General features: G+C 50.3%; 1 protein-coding gene and 1 pseudogene across 1 annotated transcript in view; one reads left to right on the top strand and one right to left on the bottom strand.

Annotated features, from left to right (window-relative positions):
• LOC107516845 (nodal modulator 1) overlaps positions 1 to 15938 on the top strand; it is a 48265-nt gene that overhangs the window by 28711 nt on the left and 3616 nt on the right. The window contains exons 17-28 of the mRNA XM_016157006.2: positions 1251 to 1314; positions 1903 to 1998; positions 3737 to 3952; positions 4053 to 4135; positions 5012 to 5171; positions 5296 to 5422; positions 6829 to 6942; positions 7831 to 7958; positions 8844 to 8985; positions 12110 to 12193; positions 13313 to 13423; positions 15417 to 15518. Of these exons, the coding sequence (XP_016012492.1) occupies positions 1251 to 1314; positions 1903 to 1998; positions 3737 to 3952; positions 4053 to 4135; positions 5012 to 5171; positions 5296 to 5422; positions 6829 to 6942; positions 7831 to 7958; positions 8844 to 8985; positions 12110 to 12193; positions 13313 to 13423; positions 15417 to 15518 (1427 nt within the window). The remainder of the gene's footprint in view (positions 1 to 1250; positions 1315 to 1902; positions 1999 to 3736; positions 3953 to 4052; positions 4136 to 5011; positions 5172 to 5295; positions 5423 to 6828; positions 6943 to 7830; positions 7959 to 8843; positions 8986 to 12109; positions 12194 to 13312; positions 13424 to 15416; positions 15519 to 15938) is intronic.
• On the bottom strand, positions 13536 to 13654 carry LOC118607321 (annotated as a pseudogene).

Raw genomic sequence — 15938 nt, 5'->3', positions numbered from 1 at the left:
ATTAGGGTTGGTGTCTTAGTGATTTATTTTTTAGTCCCTTCCCTTATATTGTTTACCTTGTGTGTTCAAGGCTGACGTTGCCTCAGAAAACTTGATACTTGTAAGGAAGGAAGACCAGGAGAGGGACGTGCCTCCTCCTCCAGTGAACTTCTTTTATGTCTGATTGGCCAGAACTGTGTCACGTGGTTACTTCTAGCTGCAAGGGAGGCTGGGACAATTGGATATGTTGCCGAGGCTGGGCACATTGCCACCCTAAACACAATCCTGGGTCTGATGTCATGGAAGGAAGGACAGCAGTTGAGAAAGCGATGAGCAAGTCTGTGGTTCAGACGCTGTTCCCCTCACCGCCCCCCCCTTCCCTGCCTACCTGCCTTCACGCCTGCTCGCCTTCCTACCTGTGTGTTCCAGGTTCAGATACTACTTCCGCAGGGGAGGATGGCCCGCCAGTGCCATTTAGATCCCTGCTGTGCTCACAGTGCTCAGTTCTTTCCCTTTACTGCATTTAGCACAGTTGGTTTGCTTGTGGCTGTCACATTCTCTTCTCTCTCTCTCTCTCTCTCTCTCTCACGCACTCACTCACTCACTGTAGATGGTAAGCTGGTAAGCCTCACGGGAGCTGGGTTTGCATCTGTTCTGTCCCCTGCTGTATACCAGTACCTAGTACAATACCCGGATTATAGTAGGTGCTCTGTCGATTATGTCAAATAGATGAACAAACAAAATGAATTGGAGAAACCTCATTTTTCCTACTGGTAATTGCACTGGGGCTTATCAGTTGACGAAAACAGCAGAGGTCAGGGTTTTACAGGAAGTGCGGGCAGAAATGCTGGTTAATGATCCTTTGGGGGACTTAGGGGGAATGCCTTGATAGACTTTGCTTTGTCCTGAAGTAGACTCTTTAAGTAGAAAATTCTCAGTCTGAGTTGCAGTAGAGGTGTCCTTCCCATTCGTTCTTGCGCGCGTATCTGTGAGCTTGGTCTGTGTGAATTAAACGGCCACAGTGAGTTGTTAAATCATGGGAATGACAGTCCTGAGCTTGGGAGCGGGCCGTTACATGCATTAGGTCACGGTCACAGGGAAGAAGCCGTCGTTGGCCAGCGGCAACGGCCTCGCTGGCCCCGTCGCTGCACATCCGTTGTGCGGTGTTGGTCTCAGGTGAGGCGCTTGCTGCCTTTGGATTTCAAATGTTGCACTTGCTTAGTGTGATGGACGCCCCGCTCTGAACGTTACCTTTGCTTTCCTGGCTGCAGGCGTGTACAAGGTGACCCCGCGCTCCTGCCACCGGTTCGAGCAGGCGTTCTACACCTACGACACGTAAGCTGGGTGCTCACTGCTGCCCGGGGCCTGGGTGCCTCCCTGGAGGGCGGGCGTGCCTCTCTTTGGTCATTTCTGAGAACAAAGGAATTTTTGTACTTTTTTCTGGAAGAGGTAAGGTTAGGCACGAAAAAGAGTTTCTAGATAAGGATTTTAAGACACTTCGGTAAATTATTGAGGAAATGGAGGAAAGATCTCTTTCTTAAGAATTTCTGTAAACCCAGGATCGAAGGCTGTGGTTTTGACTTGGCTTAAATAAAATCTTTGTTAAACCTTCCTCCAGCCCTCGCTGACGGGAATTCTTAAGCTCCAGCCCAGCACTTTTATATTTTTGCAAATGCTGTGGGTTTCACTGGGAATTGAAGGCATAAAGTTTTGAATTGGAGAATTTGTTTTTCTGTTTTTGTTTTTTGTTTTGTTTTTTAAAAACACTCGTGTTTTTCAGGAGTTATTTCGTCCCAAACTAAGAGCAGCTTGGTGCAGCGTACTGCAGAGTGGGGAGGTTGCCCACAAAGGGCGTGTTTGTGGTTGTTTGAGAACGGCTCGGTGCTGTCGCTAGTGTTTTCTTTCCACTTCTTTGATGTATAGGTCTTCACCCAGCATCTTGACGTTGACAGCCATTCGCCACCACGTCCTTGGAACTATCACCACTGACAAAATGATGGATGTCACTGTGACTATCAAGTAAGACCAGTGTCCCCGGTGGGCTGAGCGTGGGACGGGGGTGGGCCAGGCCTGGGGGCTCCTCTGATAGACTCTTCGAAAATTATTTTTGATTTCTTACCTCTTAGTGTATATACAAATGGCCTTCTCCCTCATACATACGTGACACAGCTATAAATTTACAACAGCTTTGATCCTCTCCTTTTGTGATTTAAGAATTAACTGTGGGCGAGGAAGAGCCCTGTGACAGTTGGTCTTGGTGTCTTAAATTTCCGTTTGAACTCTTTACACTTATGTCCTTGCTAGGGAAAAAACATCTCTGGTTTATTCCTTGTATTTTAAGTGTTTTAGCAAATTTTAAAAAAATCGCTTACTTTTCTTAGACCTTTTCTCAAAGGCTTGGGAAATAGAATGGCACCTGATATGAGGAAGGTCACGAGAGAGAAAGGCAGTAAAAGGCTGAACCTCACTGAGGGTCGGGTGTGTGTCGCCTTTGAGACGAGTTTTTGCAGTGTGGTGGGGTGCATCTGACACCCTAATTTTCTCGAGAAATGGGAGCTTTTTGGCAGCGTGACCATCTTTGTCAAAGAGAATGGAAATCTGAGTAACTTTCTCTGTCCTTACCTGGCTGAGGTTGCCCTTCTAGCGATCTCTCCATCTTTCTGTCCACCACCCTTTCCCATCCATCCATTTAGAAAACATTTATGGTGAGTCTCCCGTGTGACTACTGTGATGGGGTGTAGGCCACAGCTCCTGCCCTCGTGGAACTTAAGAGTCCCATGGGGGAGGCAGGCGGTAATCCAGGAATCACACCTAGGACTGTACAATGACAAGGGCGAGAAGTGCTTTGAATTTACCTTGTCGGGGTTGGGAGGCAGGCTGGTTGGGAGCGGCCGGCCCAAGCTAGGCCGGAGCCATCTTTTTATAGCAGAGGTCATGTCGGTCCTGTCCTAAGAACTCTAGGAGTTTCTGTTCCACTCACAGCGAAACCCAGGGTCCACGCTCAGGTCCACCTCTGTGAAGCCCCAGGGACCCCCGACCGGTCTGACTGTCCTGGGTCCCTTTGCCCAGGCTGCCTTGGTGTCCTTGCCGTCCCTTGAGCATGCTGAGCGGCTCTCCCTCCACGACTCCAAGGACTTCACGCTCCTCACCCGGGAGGCTGCATGCCTGCTTCCTCCCTTCTTCAGGTCTTCGCTCAGGCTCACCTGCTCAGAAAGGCCTCGGCCAACCCCCTAAAAACGGCGCCCCGTGCCCCCAGCACCCCTTCCCCGCGCTTTCCTTTTCTTCACGTGCCCATCATCTAACATCAGTCTGCCGTCTGTCGTCTGCCTCTTCGCACTAGGCCGTGGGTTCCGCGGGGTCGGGGCGTGCTGCCCGTCCTGTTTGTGGCCGTGCCCCAGTGCCTGCTCCTCTAGCAGAGGTCGCGCCCGGTAAAGGCCGAACGAACGGCAGAGGGTGCGGTGCGCAGAGAACGCCACGTCCTCAGGAAATCCGCCAAGTTTTCACCAAGTCATAAAGCCAGTGGCATTTCATTCCAGCCTAGATCTACCGTATTTGGCAGCCATCATGCGGAAGTTCAGTCTTTGTTTTTTAAAAAACTATCAGTTTATTCAAAATGGGTGAAGTCTGTGCCACGTGGTGGCATTCCCGGATGTTTTTGCTTTTTTACTTACAATGACCACTTGCAGATGTGTCAGATTCTTGCCAACGACAGGAACAAGTGACCACATCCTCTGGGCGGCTCCTTCCTTTCCTCCAGGTCTTCCATTGACAGTGAACCCGCCTTGGTCTTAGGCCCCCTGAAGTCTGTGCAGGAGCTGCGGAGGGAGCAGCAGCTAGCGGAGATCGAGAGCCGCAGGCAGGAGCGGGAGAACGGCAAAGACGAGGGCGGAGATGGACGGACCAAGCCCCCTGCCCAGGAGATGGTGGACGAGTTACAAGGCCCCTTCTCCTACGACTTCTCCTACTGGGCCCGGTAAGCTGGCCTGGGCTTCTCTCCGCAGTGGCCTCTGTTCCGACCCTTTTCCTAATGGAGGGACACAACCCGCCAAATTGAAGTCTTTTCATTATTTCAGGTCTGGAGAGAGAATCACTGTGACACCCTCGTCTAAGGAGCTGCTCTTTTACCCCCCCTCCATGGAAGCCACCGTCAGTGGAGGTAGATGTCGACTCAGGGAGCCAGTGGCACACCTTCACAGCTGTCCCTTTGCACGCGTTTAAGAATTTATTCCGCACTGTTGTTACAATGGAACCGTCTTCGTAAGGCACCTGAAATCCCCTTTGGGACGTAGATGTTACTTTGATGAATGAATAAGTGAATGAGCGAGTGAATGAAATCAATAAAAGGAACTTTCGCTGTTAGAAGGGGGTGATCTTTTTTGGAGAAGGACTTGGTTTTCTTGACATTACCAGGTTGACACCAGAGGTGGGTAAAAAGCAAAACCATCAGTTGCTGAAACGTGAACGTTAGACTTCCTGTGTCCAAATGTTCCTGACGTTTGTATTTTTTGTTGGGGGTGATGGGAGGGTCTTTTTAGGGCTGGATGATGAGAATTGCTTACTTCAGGAGCCTTCGCCTTTTGGCTACCCATAGTTTTTTCTAGCATTATGGGTTCATTAAACCTTGGGCGTTTGTGTGGGTCATGTTTGAAAGCAGTGTGTGTTGAAGAGCCTGGTTTTCCCACGGGCAGCGTGTTTGGGGCACATCTCCCTTGGGTTCCCTGAAGTCGAGCAGTACGGCCTCTTGTCCACTGGAAAGGCATGTGAGAGCCGAGGGAGAGGGGCCGTGAAAACCCAGCCGGGGCTGTTAGGCTTGCCTGCTAACAGCCTTGACAGTTGAACAGGGCCTTTTGAGGATGGACAGGCTTGGGCCACTTCTAGTTATTGAGGTTTCCGATTGACTAACCCGCCTCGTTTGGAGGCCAGCTTCAGATAGCTCAGATCCAGGCCCATCTTTAATGGGAGGCCCCCAGCCAGAAAGAAGGCTCCCTTCCCTCCACTGTCACATTCTTCTGTTTGCTTCTCTCGTTTTTAGAAAGCTGCCCAGGGAAGCTGATCGAGATCCATGGTAAAGCAGGCTTATTCCTCGAAGGCCAGATCCACCCAGAGTTGGAAGGAGTCGAGATTGTCATCAGTGAAAAGGGAGCGAGTTCACCCCTGATCACAGTCTTTACTGATGACAAAGGTGCCTATAGGTAAGCCTGTGATTAAGAAATACTTGCTCGAGGCCAGTTGGGGAGCCTCTTTTCCTTGGGGTAGGTGATGCTTCCTCCAGGATTTGGACAGAGCCATCTCTAGCATTTGCTCTCTTTTGTTCAGTGTTGGGCCCCTGCACAGTGACCTGGAATATACTGTGTCCTCACAGAAGGAGGGGTACGTTTTGACCGCGGTGGAAGGGACCATCGGGGACTTTAAGGCTTATGCCTTGGCTGGAGTAAGCTTTGAGGTAACACTACATGTTTTTAAAAAGCATTTTATTGGGGTGTGATTGACATACAATAAACTTCACATAAAGTGTATAATTTGATGTAATATTAGCATAGATTGGATATATGAAAACATCACCACAGTCAAAGTAGTGAACACATATGTCACCCTCCGGAGTTTCCTTGTGGCCCTGGTACTCCATCCCTCTCACCCCACCCCGCTGAATCGATGCTTTTTGCCCTCAGAGGTGGTCTTGCATTTTCTCGAGTTTTACATAAACGGAATCATACAGGTCGTCCTCTTTTTTTCCCTCTGGCTTCTTTCACCGGCATAACTTGGACGTCTGTTACTTTAGCGTGTTTACATGCCTTTTGGGAAGTGTTTTAAGCTTGCTTTCTTAACGTAGGACACAGAACATTTACTCTGCTGTTCGATGTCTCTTTTTTTTCCCTCTGTTCTTCTTGGGAAGAAGCATGCTTTGAGATGTACAGAGTAAGCCTAGAGATGCTTGAGTATAAATATTTTAAGTCTGGAGGACAAAAGAAAATGGCAGATTATTTCACATAAAAAATTAAAATTCTGTGTTGCAGACTGTATTTTCTGCCACATTGAAAGATGGTCAGACCAAGAAGGAATATTTATACCCTAAATAATATCCCCAATTTATAAAGAAATTCTAAAGTCGATAAGGAAAAAACCCAGTTGAGAAAAGATGAACAAAGAAGATGAAAAGGCGATTCACAGCATTAATACACGTGACTGATAAACATAGAAGAAAAGCTCAACTTTGGTAGTGACTGAGAAATGCAAAGAAAGTTGCCATCAAAACACTGGGTTTGGGGTTACATTTGCAAAAATTAAGACAACATCCATGTTTTAGAGAGCGTGCATTTTCCCGTGCATGGACGACATGGTTATCGCCGCTTTGGAGTTCAATTTGATGGCATCTCTCTGAATTTAAAGTACACACACCCAGCGGTTCTACTGCTAGGAGTTGACTGTTCAGATCCAGGAGGCGAGAACCTTTCATGGGGTCGCGAACCTTTCGGTCGTGTCTCCTCTTCCATCGCGAAGATGGTTTGCCGGCCTCTGCTTTAGAATGCCGGGCAGCCGCCAAACAGTGACGCAGATCCTCTGTGGGTGAGGACACAGGGACGGCCAGCACGCGAGGCCGAGGGGAGACAGCGTGCGTGGCACGTGGGTGCCATCGGTCCCCCGCTCCCCTGCGACGTTTCTAAGCTTCGCGTGCTGGGAGGCTGCACACCTGTGACCGTCAGTGATCCTGGGGTGCAGAACGGACCCTTTGTTCCCCCAGCGAATAACAACGAAGGAGAAACAACCCGTGAGGATTACCTCTTGACTTGTGAAGTGTCTTCTTGGCTAGCACGAGTTAAGTTCACCCTGGTGTCCCTTTCTCACTGCCAGATCAAAGCCGAAGATGACCAGCCTCTCCCCGGGGTCCTCTTATCCCTCAGCGGCGGCATGTTTCGTTCCAACCTCTTGACGCAAGACAATGGCATTCTGACGTTCTCAAACCTGGTAAGGTGTCCTGTAACCGAGCTCCTGCCCGCCTTCCCCACGAGGGAGCAGGGGCGCGGCGTGGGTGACGGCCGCGCTGCCTGCTTGACAGCGTGAGAACAGCACAGCGGCGTGGAGCGTTCGAAGCTGCTCAGGGGCCTAAACGTAATCAGAATGTTGCTCTCACAGGAACTTAATGCTGCTGATTCCTGTTCCCTTCCGCACGCGCTTCTTGTTTTCTGGTCACCCACTTGTCACAAAGACAATGTAATTAATGACACTGACCACACCGGCTCCTGTCTCAGGCGTCCCTTCGCTTTACCATAGGATGTCGTTTATAATGACGAGTCTTGGTTGGCGGTTAGCTTGTGTTTCTTTTGCAAAGCACGCTCCATACAGTGGCGGATAGCACCAATTTTTTATTCCAGATGTAGTCTGAGCCCCTGGCTGGTGAGGGCTCAGGAGGTGCGCATTAATTGTCCATCTCGTCAGTCCTGGGAATAAAGTGGCTGTCGTAGGGACGTCACAGACAGGCGGTGCAGTGTATCCAAATGACCACGTGCTGTGCAGTCATGCACACCCAAGTTCAAGTCGTCCCTCTGCTACTTACACTGGCTGTGTCATGTCAGGCAAGTTGCCTGGCCTTTCTGAGCCTCAGTTTCTTCATTTCTAACATTCAAAGATGATTTTTATCTCTGAGTTCTGAGGCGCATGAGGATGACAGCGGCTATTGTTAGGGTTGTAATTGCTGTTCCTGTAACTGCGGGAGAGGTAGAGGTACCATTTCTGTCGTCTGGGACGCCCTGCAGCCCTTGTGGCATAATTCCGGTCCATCGTGACTTCAGTCGCCCGCTTTTAAGCCAGACCTCGATGTGGACGCAGAGGCTCAGTGTGGTTGTCTCTTGGCAGAGCCCTGGGCAGTATTACTTTAAACCCATGATGAAAGAATTCCGGTTCGAGCCATCCTCCCAAATGATCGAGGTGCAGGAGGGGCAGAACCTGAAGATCACCATCACCGGGTACCGGACGGCCTACAGGTAGGCAGCCCCGGCCCGCGCCCCATGTCCAGGGCTGGGCTGCATCACCCCGGGCCCCTGTTGTCTGGATGCTCAGGCCCGCCTTCGTACTGCTTTTCTTCGGGAGGCCAGGAGGGTAAGATGCGAGGTCCACAGGTTTTCGACCGCTTTGAGATTGGCCTGCGAGAGCCTTTGTAGTTGCTTAAAAGTTTCATTTGTTAGAAAAGTTGGAAACATGGATTAAATTGTTAAAAGGAGGAAATACGTTCACTTGATTAAAACTTCAAAATGTTAAAAGAGTATATAATGTAAAATTTCCCTCCTGTCCTGTCTCCCAGTTACTCTGGTTTTCCAGTGTTTCTGAATTCTTCCAGAGATGGTTTATACAAATACTAGTGTGTGTGTGTGTGTGTAAGTTGTATGTATATTTATATTCAAAGACTCACACACATATATTTGTACATACATATAAAACCACTTGAGGTGGAGATTAATCAGGAGTAGGTTTAGAAAAATGGCCCATTTTCAACTGAATATGTATCATAAAAGAAAAAGTGATTTATTTCCATTTTATCGACTATTTCATTATTTAAAATAAAGCTTTACAAAAGTAAAGTAAAATGGAATAAAATAAAGCTTAGCCTTTTAAAATTACAGTTTTCTGCGTGTCCCTTAAAATGTATGAGACTAGAAATTGATGGCATCCTCCTGGCCGGCTCGAGCTTGGCTCCGTTTGTGGGTGACACAGCTAGACCTTAGTCGCGTGGGTCACAGGGGCACAGTTCTCCGCGGAGCCGTTTTGCACCGGAAGTCGTTGGTAGATGCAGGCCGCTTTGCCCGAAACCCTTTGTGTGCTTCGGAAGACTGCGGGGGCGTCAGGTTCCGTCTCTCCTCTCGTCACTCCAGTTGCTACGGCACGATCTCTTCCCTGAACGGGGAGCCAGAGCAGGGCGTCGCTGTGGAGGCAGTGGGACAGCACGACTGCGCCATCTACGGAGAGGACACCGTGACGGATGAGGAGGGGAAGTTCAGATTGCGCGGCTTGTTGGTGAGGCCCGGGACGCGTGTCGTGGGGGCTTTTCGTACTGTGTGCATTCATTCATTTGCTCGTTAATCAGACGCTCGGTGTGCACTGAAATGGTGAGAGAGAGAGAGAGAGAGAGACAGAGAGAGAGAGAGAGAGAGAGAGAGAGGGTTGCATGGCACCTGCTGGACAGGGCCACTTGGATTTGGGGTTGGGTCCCCAGCCTTTCAGGTTCACAAATGGCATATCCTTAGCTGACCGCAGAGACACTCATGCATCTCTTGGCAGTGGACTGCTGTTTGCCCAAATCACGTGAGCAGAGGTGCACACCAGTGCACCGTTTTATTGAGACACGTAAGGGCGGCACTGTCCTTTCCAAAAGATGAGAATACTCCAGTGTCCAGGGCACCCCCAGTGTCTGATGCTGGGGTACCTGGAATGCAGGTTGGAAGGTTGCCTGGAGAGCCAGGAGCGGTCGGGCTGGAGGAGGAGGATGGACTTGGGTCTGGTCCAGCTGGAGCACACCGACCCGGTGGGCTCCGCCCGCCACTCCCCCTCTGTGGAGTGTTCTCATCAGAGTCATCCAGGTGACCCGAGGCTCCCCCCGCTCCGGCCTCTGCCCTGCTGGCCTCTGCCCTGCGGGAGCCCTGCGGGAGCCCTGCCCACCCGCTGCGCTCTGTGCCCTCCAGGCCCCTGTTCCTGCCTCGAGGCAGTGCTTGGGCAGGGAACGGGAGGGGCAGCTGGCGGCCTGGGTGTTGTTCTGCTGCGTGCTGGCCGCAGCCAGGGCCCAGGGACAGGCGACAGGTCCTTAGCACCAGCCTCGCCGTCTCACGTGTTTAGTGCAAGCCCAGCCTTTGCAATTTTGTCCTTCGTTGGCCACACAGACGCCTTCCTGCTCTACTCTGCCTGAGTTCGAACCCTGCTCCCGCTATGTCTTAGCCGGATGAGTTCAGGCAAGCTTTTTATCCTTTCCGTGTCTGTGTGGTCATCTGTAAAATGAGGACGAGCATAATGTCTGCCTTACAGAACAGCGTGAGTGTTCGGTGAGTGAACACACGTACGACAAACAGAGTGGCGCCTGGAAATGGTCAGTAAATGGTCAGAAAGGAGGAGCAGCGCCCTCCCGAGGCGGCCCTCGCTGGAACCGGAGCGTGGGGCTTTTGCCTGCGGCTTTCCCACCCTGGGGTGGCGACAGCACGAGAAGGGGCCCGGGAGGCGCCGCTCTGGTTCTGCCTTCGGCCCAGCCCCGTGTTCTTGGCTCGCCTCGCTCTCGCGGGGGCAGGAACGCCAGTTCTGCGCCACCTCCTCTGTGCCCCGCCGCCTGTGTCTTGCTGGCCCAGGCATGTTCTTCTGAACTTACCACCGTAACATCTTGTTTAGTTAAACTGAGCAGAGTTTTCTCTGCCACCTCAGCTGGTTTCCGTTTGTGCTGATGCTCCCAACACTTGCCTCCTCCTCCTAACAGGTGTTAATTCATTAACGCTTTCGGGATTTTTTAGAGTCACCTCCTTGTGGCAAGCCACAGGTTCTGGAGGAATAGCGTTAGTCGCTTCTCATCGGCATTTGGGGTGTGAGTTTGCCAGTCTCCAGAGGACCCTTGTTGAGGATTTCCTAAGGATTTGGATCCCGGGTGGGGTCCATTTGTTCATTTGGGCTTTCTGGGCAGTGAGAAGCTCCACCACCAGGTGCTGTTGCCAAGGGATGCAGTCGGCCGCGAGTGAGGGGTGGGGCCAGCGAGGATGGGAGCGGCCCCCGCCTGGGCCCCCGCCCGGGCCAGGGCCAGCGCCACTTCCCAGCTCCTGCAGCCCTGTCTCCTTTCCTTCATGTGTCGCCCCGAACCCAACGCCGCCTTTCCTAACTGAGCTGTAAAGCGAATTAGTATGTCCATTGGTGATCATACAATCTCATTTTTTAAAAAAATAACAACTTCTTAGCCTTTGTGAAGGTACCATGTGCTCATTATAAAGTAGTTTAAGCAACAGGTCCAAAAAGATAAACTTTTGAAAGAGGGAAAAAATACCACCTGGAATTGCCCCGTGTGGTGCAGAGTGGGTGCCGTTTCTGAGGCCGCTCTGTCTGCAGTGGGCACGATCACAGTGCACATTATTTTAGGAGACCAGCCCCGCATTATCCATGCTCGTTTAAAAATAAACGGTCACATTCACATTCTCAGGGTTCTCCCTTCTCAGGTGCGTATAGACACACCTATGAACCCAGCTGTGCTGCTGGTGATCAGAAATTGGTTGTTTTGAAAGTTTTTTGTTTTTTTTTTTAAACCCAGCCTAATATAAGTGATCTATTATCCTTTGGGGTAAGATACAGATATTTTCTTTAAATAAGTGTGTAAGAAAAAATAATCCAGAAATTTACAAAAAGTGAGTTTGTTTATACTAAAGCCTTACTTTGAATTATGGCTTGATTTTCAGTCTTCTAGAGATTTTCTTTTGAACTCATCCCTCTCTATCAGAGCTGCCACTAGCCCATGCAGCAGTATGAAAAACAAACCAAAAACCTCATTCCTTTGATGCAATTTACTTCCATCTCTTGGAAAATTGTCATCATATGCTGGCTTTCTTAGAAAAAAATACTGTCATCTGCCAGAAATTATTTGAGTTAATATATGTACATTCTCCATGTGTACAATGTCAAAAGAAAAGTTTTAGAGTGGTAACTTTTTTGGCAAACATGATATATGCCTGTGTAAATTAGAGTAATGGAATAAAAAGTATAAAGAAGAAAATTTTTTAAAAAGGAAGAAACCTGAAATCTCGCTTCCTGGAAATAAAATCCGCGGTAAGCATTTGGGAGTGTCATTCCAGATATCATTTGATGCACGTACACAGAGAGGAAGGGTTGGACAGCAACGAAAGAAGAATTGTCTCAGAATAAGAGCATATCATGCTTGGAATGAGCAACCACATTTAGTTTTCCTTGGGTAGAAGAAATGGGGATTGGAGGAATTGCAGAACGTCAGATAAATGTGTTTTCATCACGGTGCTTTTTAAAGGAACTCCTCAGAAGGTCGATGGGCCCTGCCGACTGGGGACTGAGGTGGGGCAGCAACGCTCCCGTCCTGGTCAGGGCCTGCGGTCAGAACAGGCCCAGACCAGGTCACGTGAGGCGAGCCTTTCTCTGCGTTTGTTTGCAGCCGGGGTGCGTGTACCACGTTCAGCTCAAGGCGGAAGGCAACGATCACATCGAACGGGCGCTCCCCCACCACCGGCTGGTTGCGGTAAGGCGTGAAATTCCCCAGCGCACCGGGTGTGACGCGTCCCCGATCCGAGTCCTTTGGTGCTCCTCTGGCTGACTGCCTTGCATCTGTTTTGGGGGATCTTCAAATCCTAATTAAGGGTCCTCTTAGAACAGTGTCATCTTCCCAAGCAGCATCTTACGTGGGGTTTTTTAATGAACAGCATGGCTGTCATGCATCCAGAGAAGGCATCTGAACTATCATTTCCCCACTTCCCCCGCAAGCTCTGATCATCATTCGGCAAGCGAAGGATCTTAAGGCACAAGTAGCATTTCCAGTCAAGGGAGTGTGAAAAAGAGGACGTGGGCTTAATGCTGCTTCCCTGTGTTCATTCACATGACCTTGTTTTTACCATTTGGTCAGCGGAGTCTTGAGATTTCAGATAATATCTTAGCTAATTGATCCCTAAAGAGGCAGCCCTCCAGGTCACAGGAAGTGGCTGGGAATCATTTAAAGGGAAGCTTTTCTCCAAGGAATAACTCTCACTTGCTACACTGGGGGACTTGGGTGGGACAAAAGGGGCTGCCTCTTGGCGGCCTTATTAGGTGGCATTACGTTAGGGAGGGAGATGGTGAACCATTCAGGACTATTGGGCCTAGCAAGTGGGCTTTCCTGACATCTTTGTGGCATCTGGCGTTTTCGATGGCCGTGATGGCTACGTTTTACAATTTTATATTTCCTTGCCGGGGTGACTTAGGCCAGGATCACAAGCAGTCGTGTGGACTGCGGCCCGTCAGGTGCGAACGAGTGACAAACAGGAGAGCACACGCTCACCCAGACGGGGCAGACGTGGCTCAGCTCCTGCTGATTGTGGCCAAGTGAAAACATCTCCGTCTTTTTTCAAGGGAAGCTGGAAAGTCTGGCTTTTTTTGAATATGAAAAGTGTTTAAACGGTGGCAAGTAATTAAAACTAAGAAAATAAACGCTGTGCTTGTCAAAATGCCTGGGTTTGTGACCTTGGACTTGGGCTGCTTCTGTAGTGAACTTGGCTCTCCTAATAGAAGCAGCGAGGTTCGTTCTGAAACAGCCCCTGGGATGCCACAGCTGGAGCAGCAGATCCTCCTCCGGCTTCCTCGGTACCAGCGTTCCTTCTCTTTCTAGGTCGGGAATAACGACATAGACGATGTAAACATCATAGTTTTCCGGCAGATTAATCAGTTTGATTTAAGTGGCAATGTGATCACTTCCTCCGAGTATCTTCCTACGTTATGGGTAAGGCCAGTTTATTTTTATTTTCATTTTTTTTAGGCGAGGCAACCCTTGCTTGATCTCACAGATTGCAAGGACCTTGTCAGCTTACGGTCCCTTATTTTTTTATTTTTTATGCCTGCAGCACCTGGTCTTCCTAGGTAGTCGCCCATCCAAGTACTAACCAGGGCCGACCCTGCTTAGCTTCCGAGATCAGATAGGGTCAGGCTTGTTCAGGGTGGCATGGCCGTAGACAAGGCCAGCTTTTTAAGGTGACAATAGTCGCTCTGAGGCGAGTTGGAGCAGGATGTCCGGGCCTGTCTAGCACTGGCTTTCGGGTCCTGTAGGTGGGGACGCTGAGGGTTGAGGTTGAGATTTAAGAAGCTTCCATCCCGGCATGTGTCTGGGGGAATGAGTGCCGACTGCGGGCGAGGAAGGCCATCCAGTGTCAGACCACCATTCTGCTGACAGTGTATGTCTTTGGAAGGATTGTAGTAGGAGCCTAATGAGTGATCAATACGACCTGGAGTCTAAAACAGACCATTTTAAGGGAGAGTTCCTCCTGACTGTTTAAATTCTGTCTGGGGTGGAGGTGGTGGGCAGTGGACCAAAACCCAGATGGTCTGGGCTGTCACTAGTCACCGGCGGTTACTCACCTTGCCGCCTTGGGCTGTCACTTCATTCCCACGGACCTCGGTTCCATCCCTCCCTCCTAAAACCAGGGAGTTGGACTCAGTGACCTCTTGAGGTCTTTTCAAGCTCTAACAAGACGTCCATGTCAGTGATTAATGCAGAAGTGTTGTACAGTGCCCTGCGACCTTTTGAAAGATGTTAATGAATTGCCGCAGGAGTGGAATTTTCAGAGGGACTCAGAATCATGGACCGCAGAGTGTTGGGCTTGGGTGAGAATGTGCACTTAGGTTTTAACTCACCTCCGCCCTGCCCTTCAGTTCAGGGGTTGCGGGCATGCTCCCTCTGTGGGCCAGCCAGGCAAGCTCAGAGAGTGAGGAGGGCCGGGTGGGTGTGGGGCACACTGGAGAAGCCATGTCCCGTCCCAGGGGGGCAGATGGGAGGGGACGGTGCCACTCCGCTCCGTTTGCTGCTGTGTTTGCCTTCTGGCCCAGGGTTAAGATCACTTTCCAATTTTCCAGAGAATCTGGCAGTTAGGGTTTTTCAAAGTCACCTGATTTTTAAAGTAGGCAGTGAATTCACATTTACTTAGAACACGTACAGGTGAAAAGAACTCAGACGTGGTCTTTGATGGGACCCATGGGTTTCCGCCTCCAGTTTTTCCTGTGACTTTTGTTTTAGGAAAACTCTTCCTGACTTGTGTGTTGTGTAGACAGTGTCAGCGTGGGCCCCCGGGAGGGGCGGCTCTGGCACTCTCCTGTGGGGGGTGCAGGATGGACCTCCAGCAGTAGCATCAGTCAGCACCATCATGCCCCATCACATCCGGTGTGAGAATGGCCAGTAGCCCCAGGCCGGAGAGAGAGAAGGGCCAGAGACAAGCACTAAACTGCTTCTGGAAGCGGCCCGGAGACCCAAAGGCAAAATGGGAACGCGCTTCAGGTTTAATGAATGCTCGTGGAGTTAAGATTGCAGCATACGGAGAGGCAGGGCCTGGGAGGCGAGACCCTCGGTGATGTGGGTTGAGTCTCAGGCTCCACCACGTATAAATTAGGTGACCTTAGGCGACACAGGTTCTCTGAGTGATAATAGTCATAGCCAGGATTGGTGACAGTATATCTAAGGCACTGGTTGCATGCCTGGCATACTATAGATATGTTAGAAGCTGTTCGTTTTAGCATCATTTCCGTTTTGAGTGTTAACGTAAGTCGTCAGAATCTGTCACGTCTTGCGCTTCCGGAGCCGTGGAAGGTTGAGGACGGTATCTCGCTCACACATCCACGCTTCCACGACCCTTCCCCCGGGAGATCAGCTGTCCCGAGGACGTCCAAGATGAGAGGCTCGGCGTGTTTCCGTTCACGAGGCCATCCTGCTTTGTTTTGCTCTCCAGGTAAAGCTCTACAAGAGCGAAAACCTCGACAACCCGGTTCAGACGGTCTCGCTCGGCCAGTCCCTCTTCTTCCACTTCCCACCGCTGCTCAGAGACGGCCAGGTAACGGCCAGGTGACGGCCAGGGCGCCATTCTCGCTTCTGTCCTCGTTTCGGCTCCACTCTCGTTTCAGGAAGCACCGTTCTCTCATTTTCTCCCTAAATCCCACTCCGTAGACGTGGGTGATGTCGTCCTCTCAGAATCAAAGGCGGTCGGGTTCAGTTAGTGATGAGTTTTTTCTTAATCACTGTTTTTCCACTTACAAAAATAACACACATTCATGGAAGGAGACTCAGGGAAGGAAATCAGACACAACCCCACGCTCCAGAAGTAACCACTGTCGAGGCGTTGATAGGCACCTGTTGGTCTTTTCTCAGTGCGTGCACACGTATAAGTATAAATATACAGATGTGTTTATGTGAATAATTCAGAGCTGGGACTGTGCTGTACAGTTATTTTGTAAGGCACGCTCTTCATTGAAGA

Source organism: Rousettus aegyptiacus, unplaced genomic scaffold (assembly GCF_014176215.1).
Source record: "Rousettus aegyptiacus isolate mRouAeg1 unplaced genomic scaffold, mRouAeg1.p scaffold_m13_p_8, whole genome shotgun sequence".
NCBI classification, from domain to species: Eukaryota; Metazoa; Chordata; class Mammalia; order Chiroptera; family Pteropodidae; genus Rousettus; species Rousettus aegyptiacus.
Note: the sequence above shows the minus strand (reverse complement) of the source record. Positions and strands in the feature narration are given on the sequence as shown.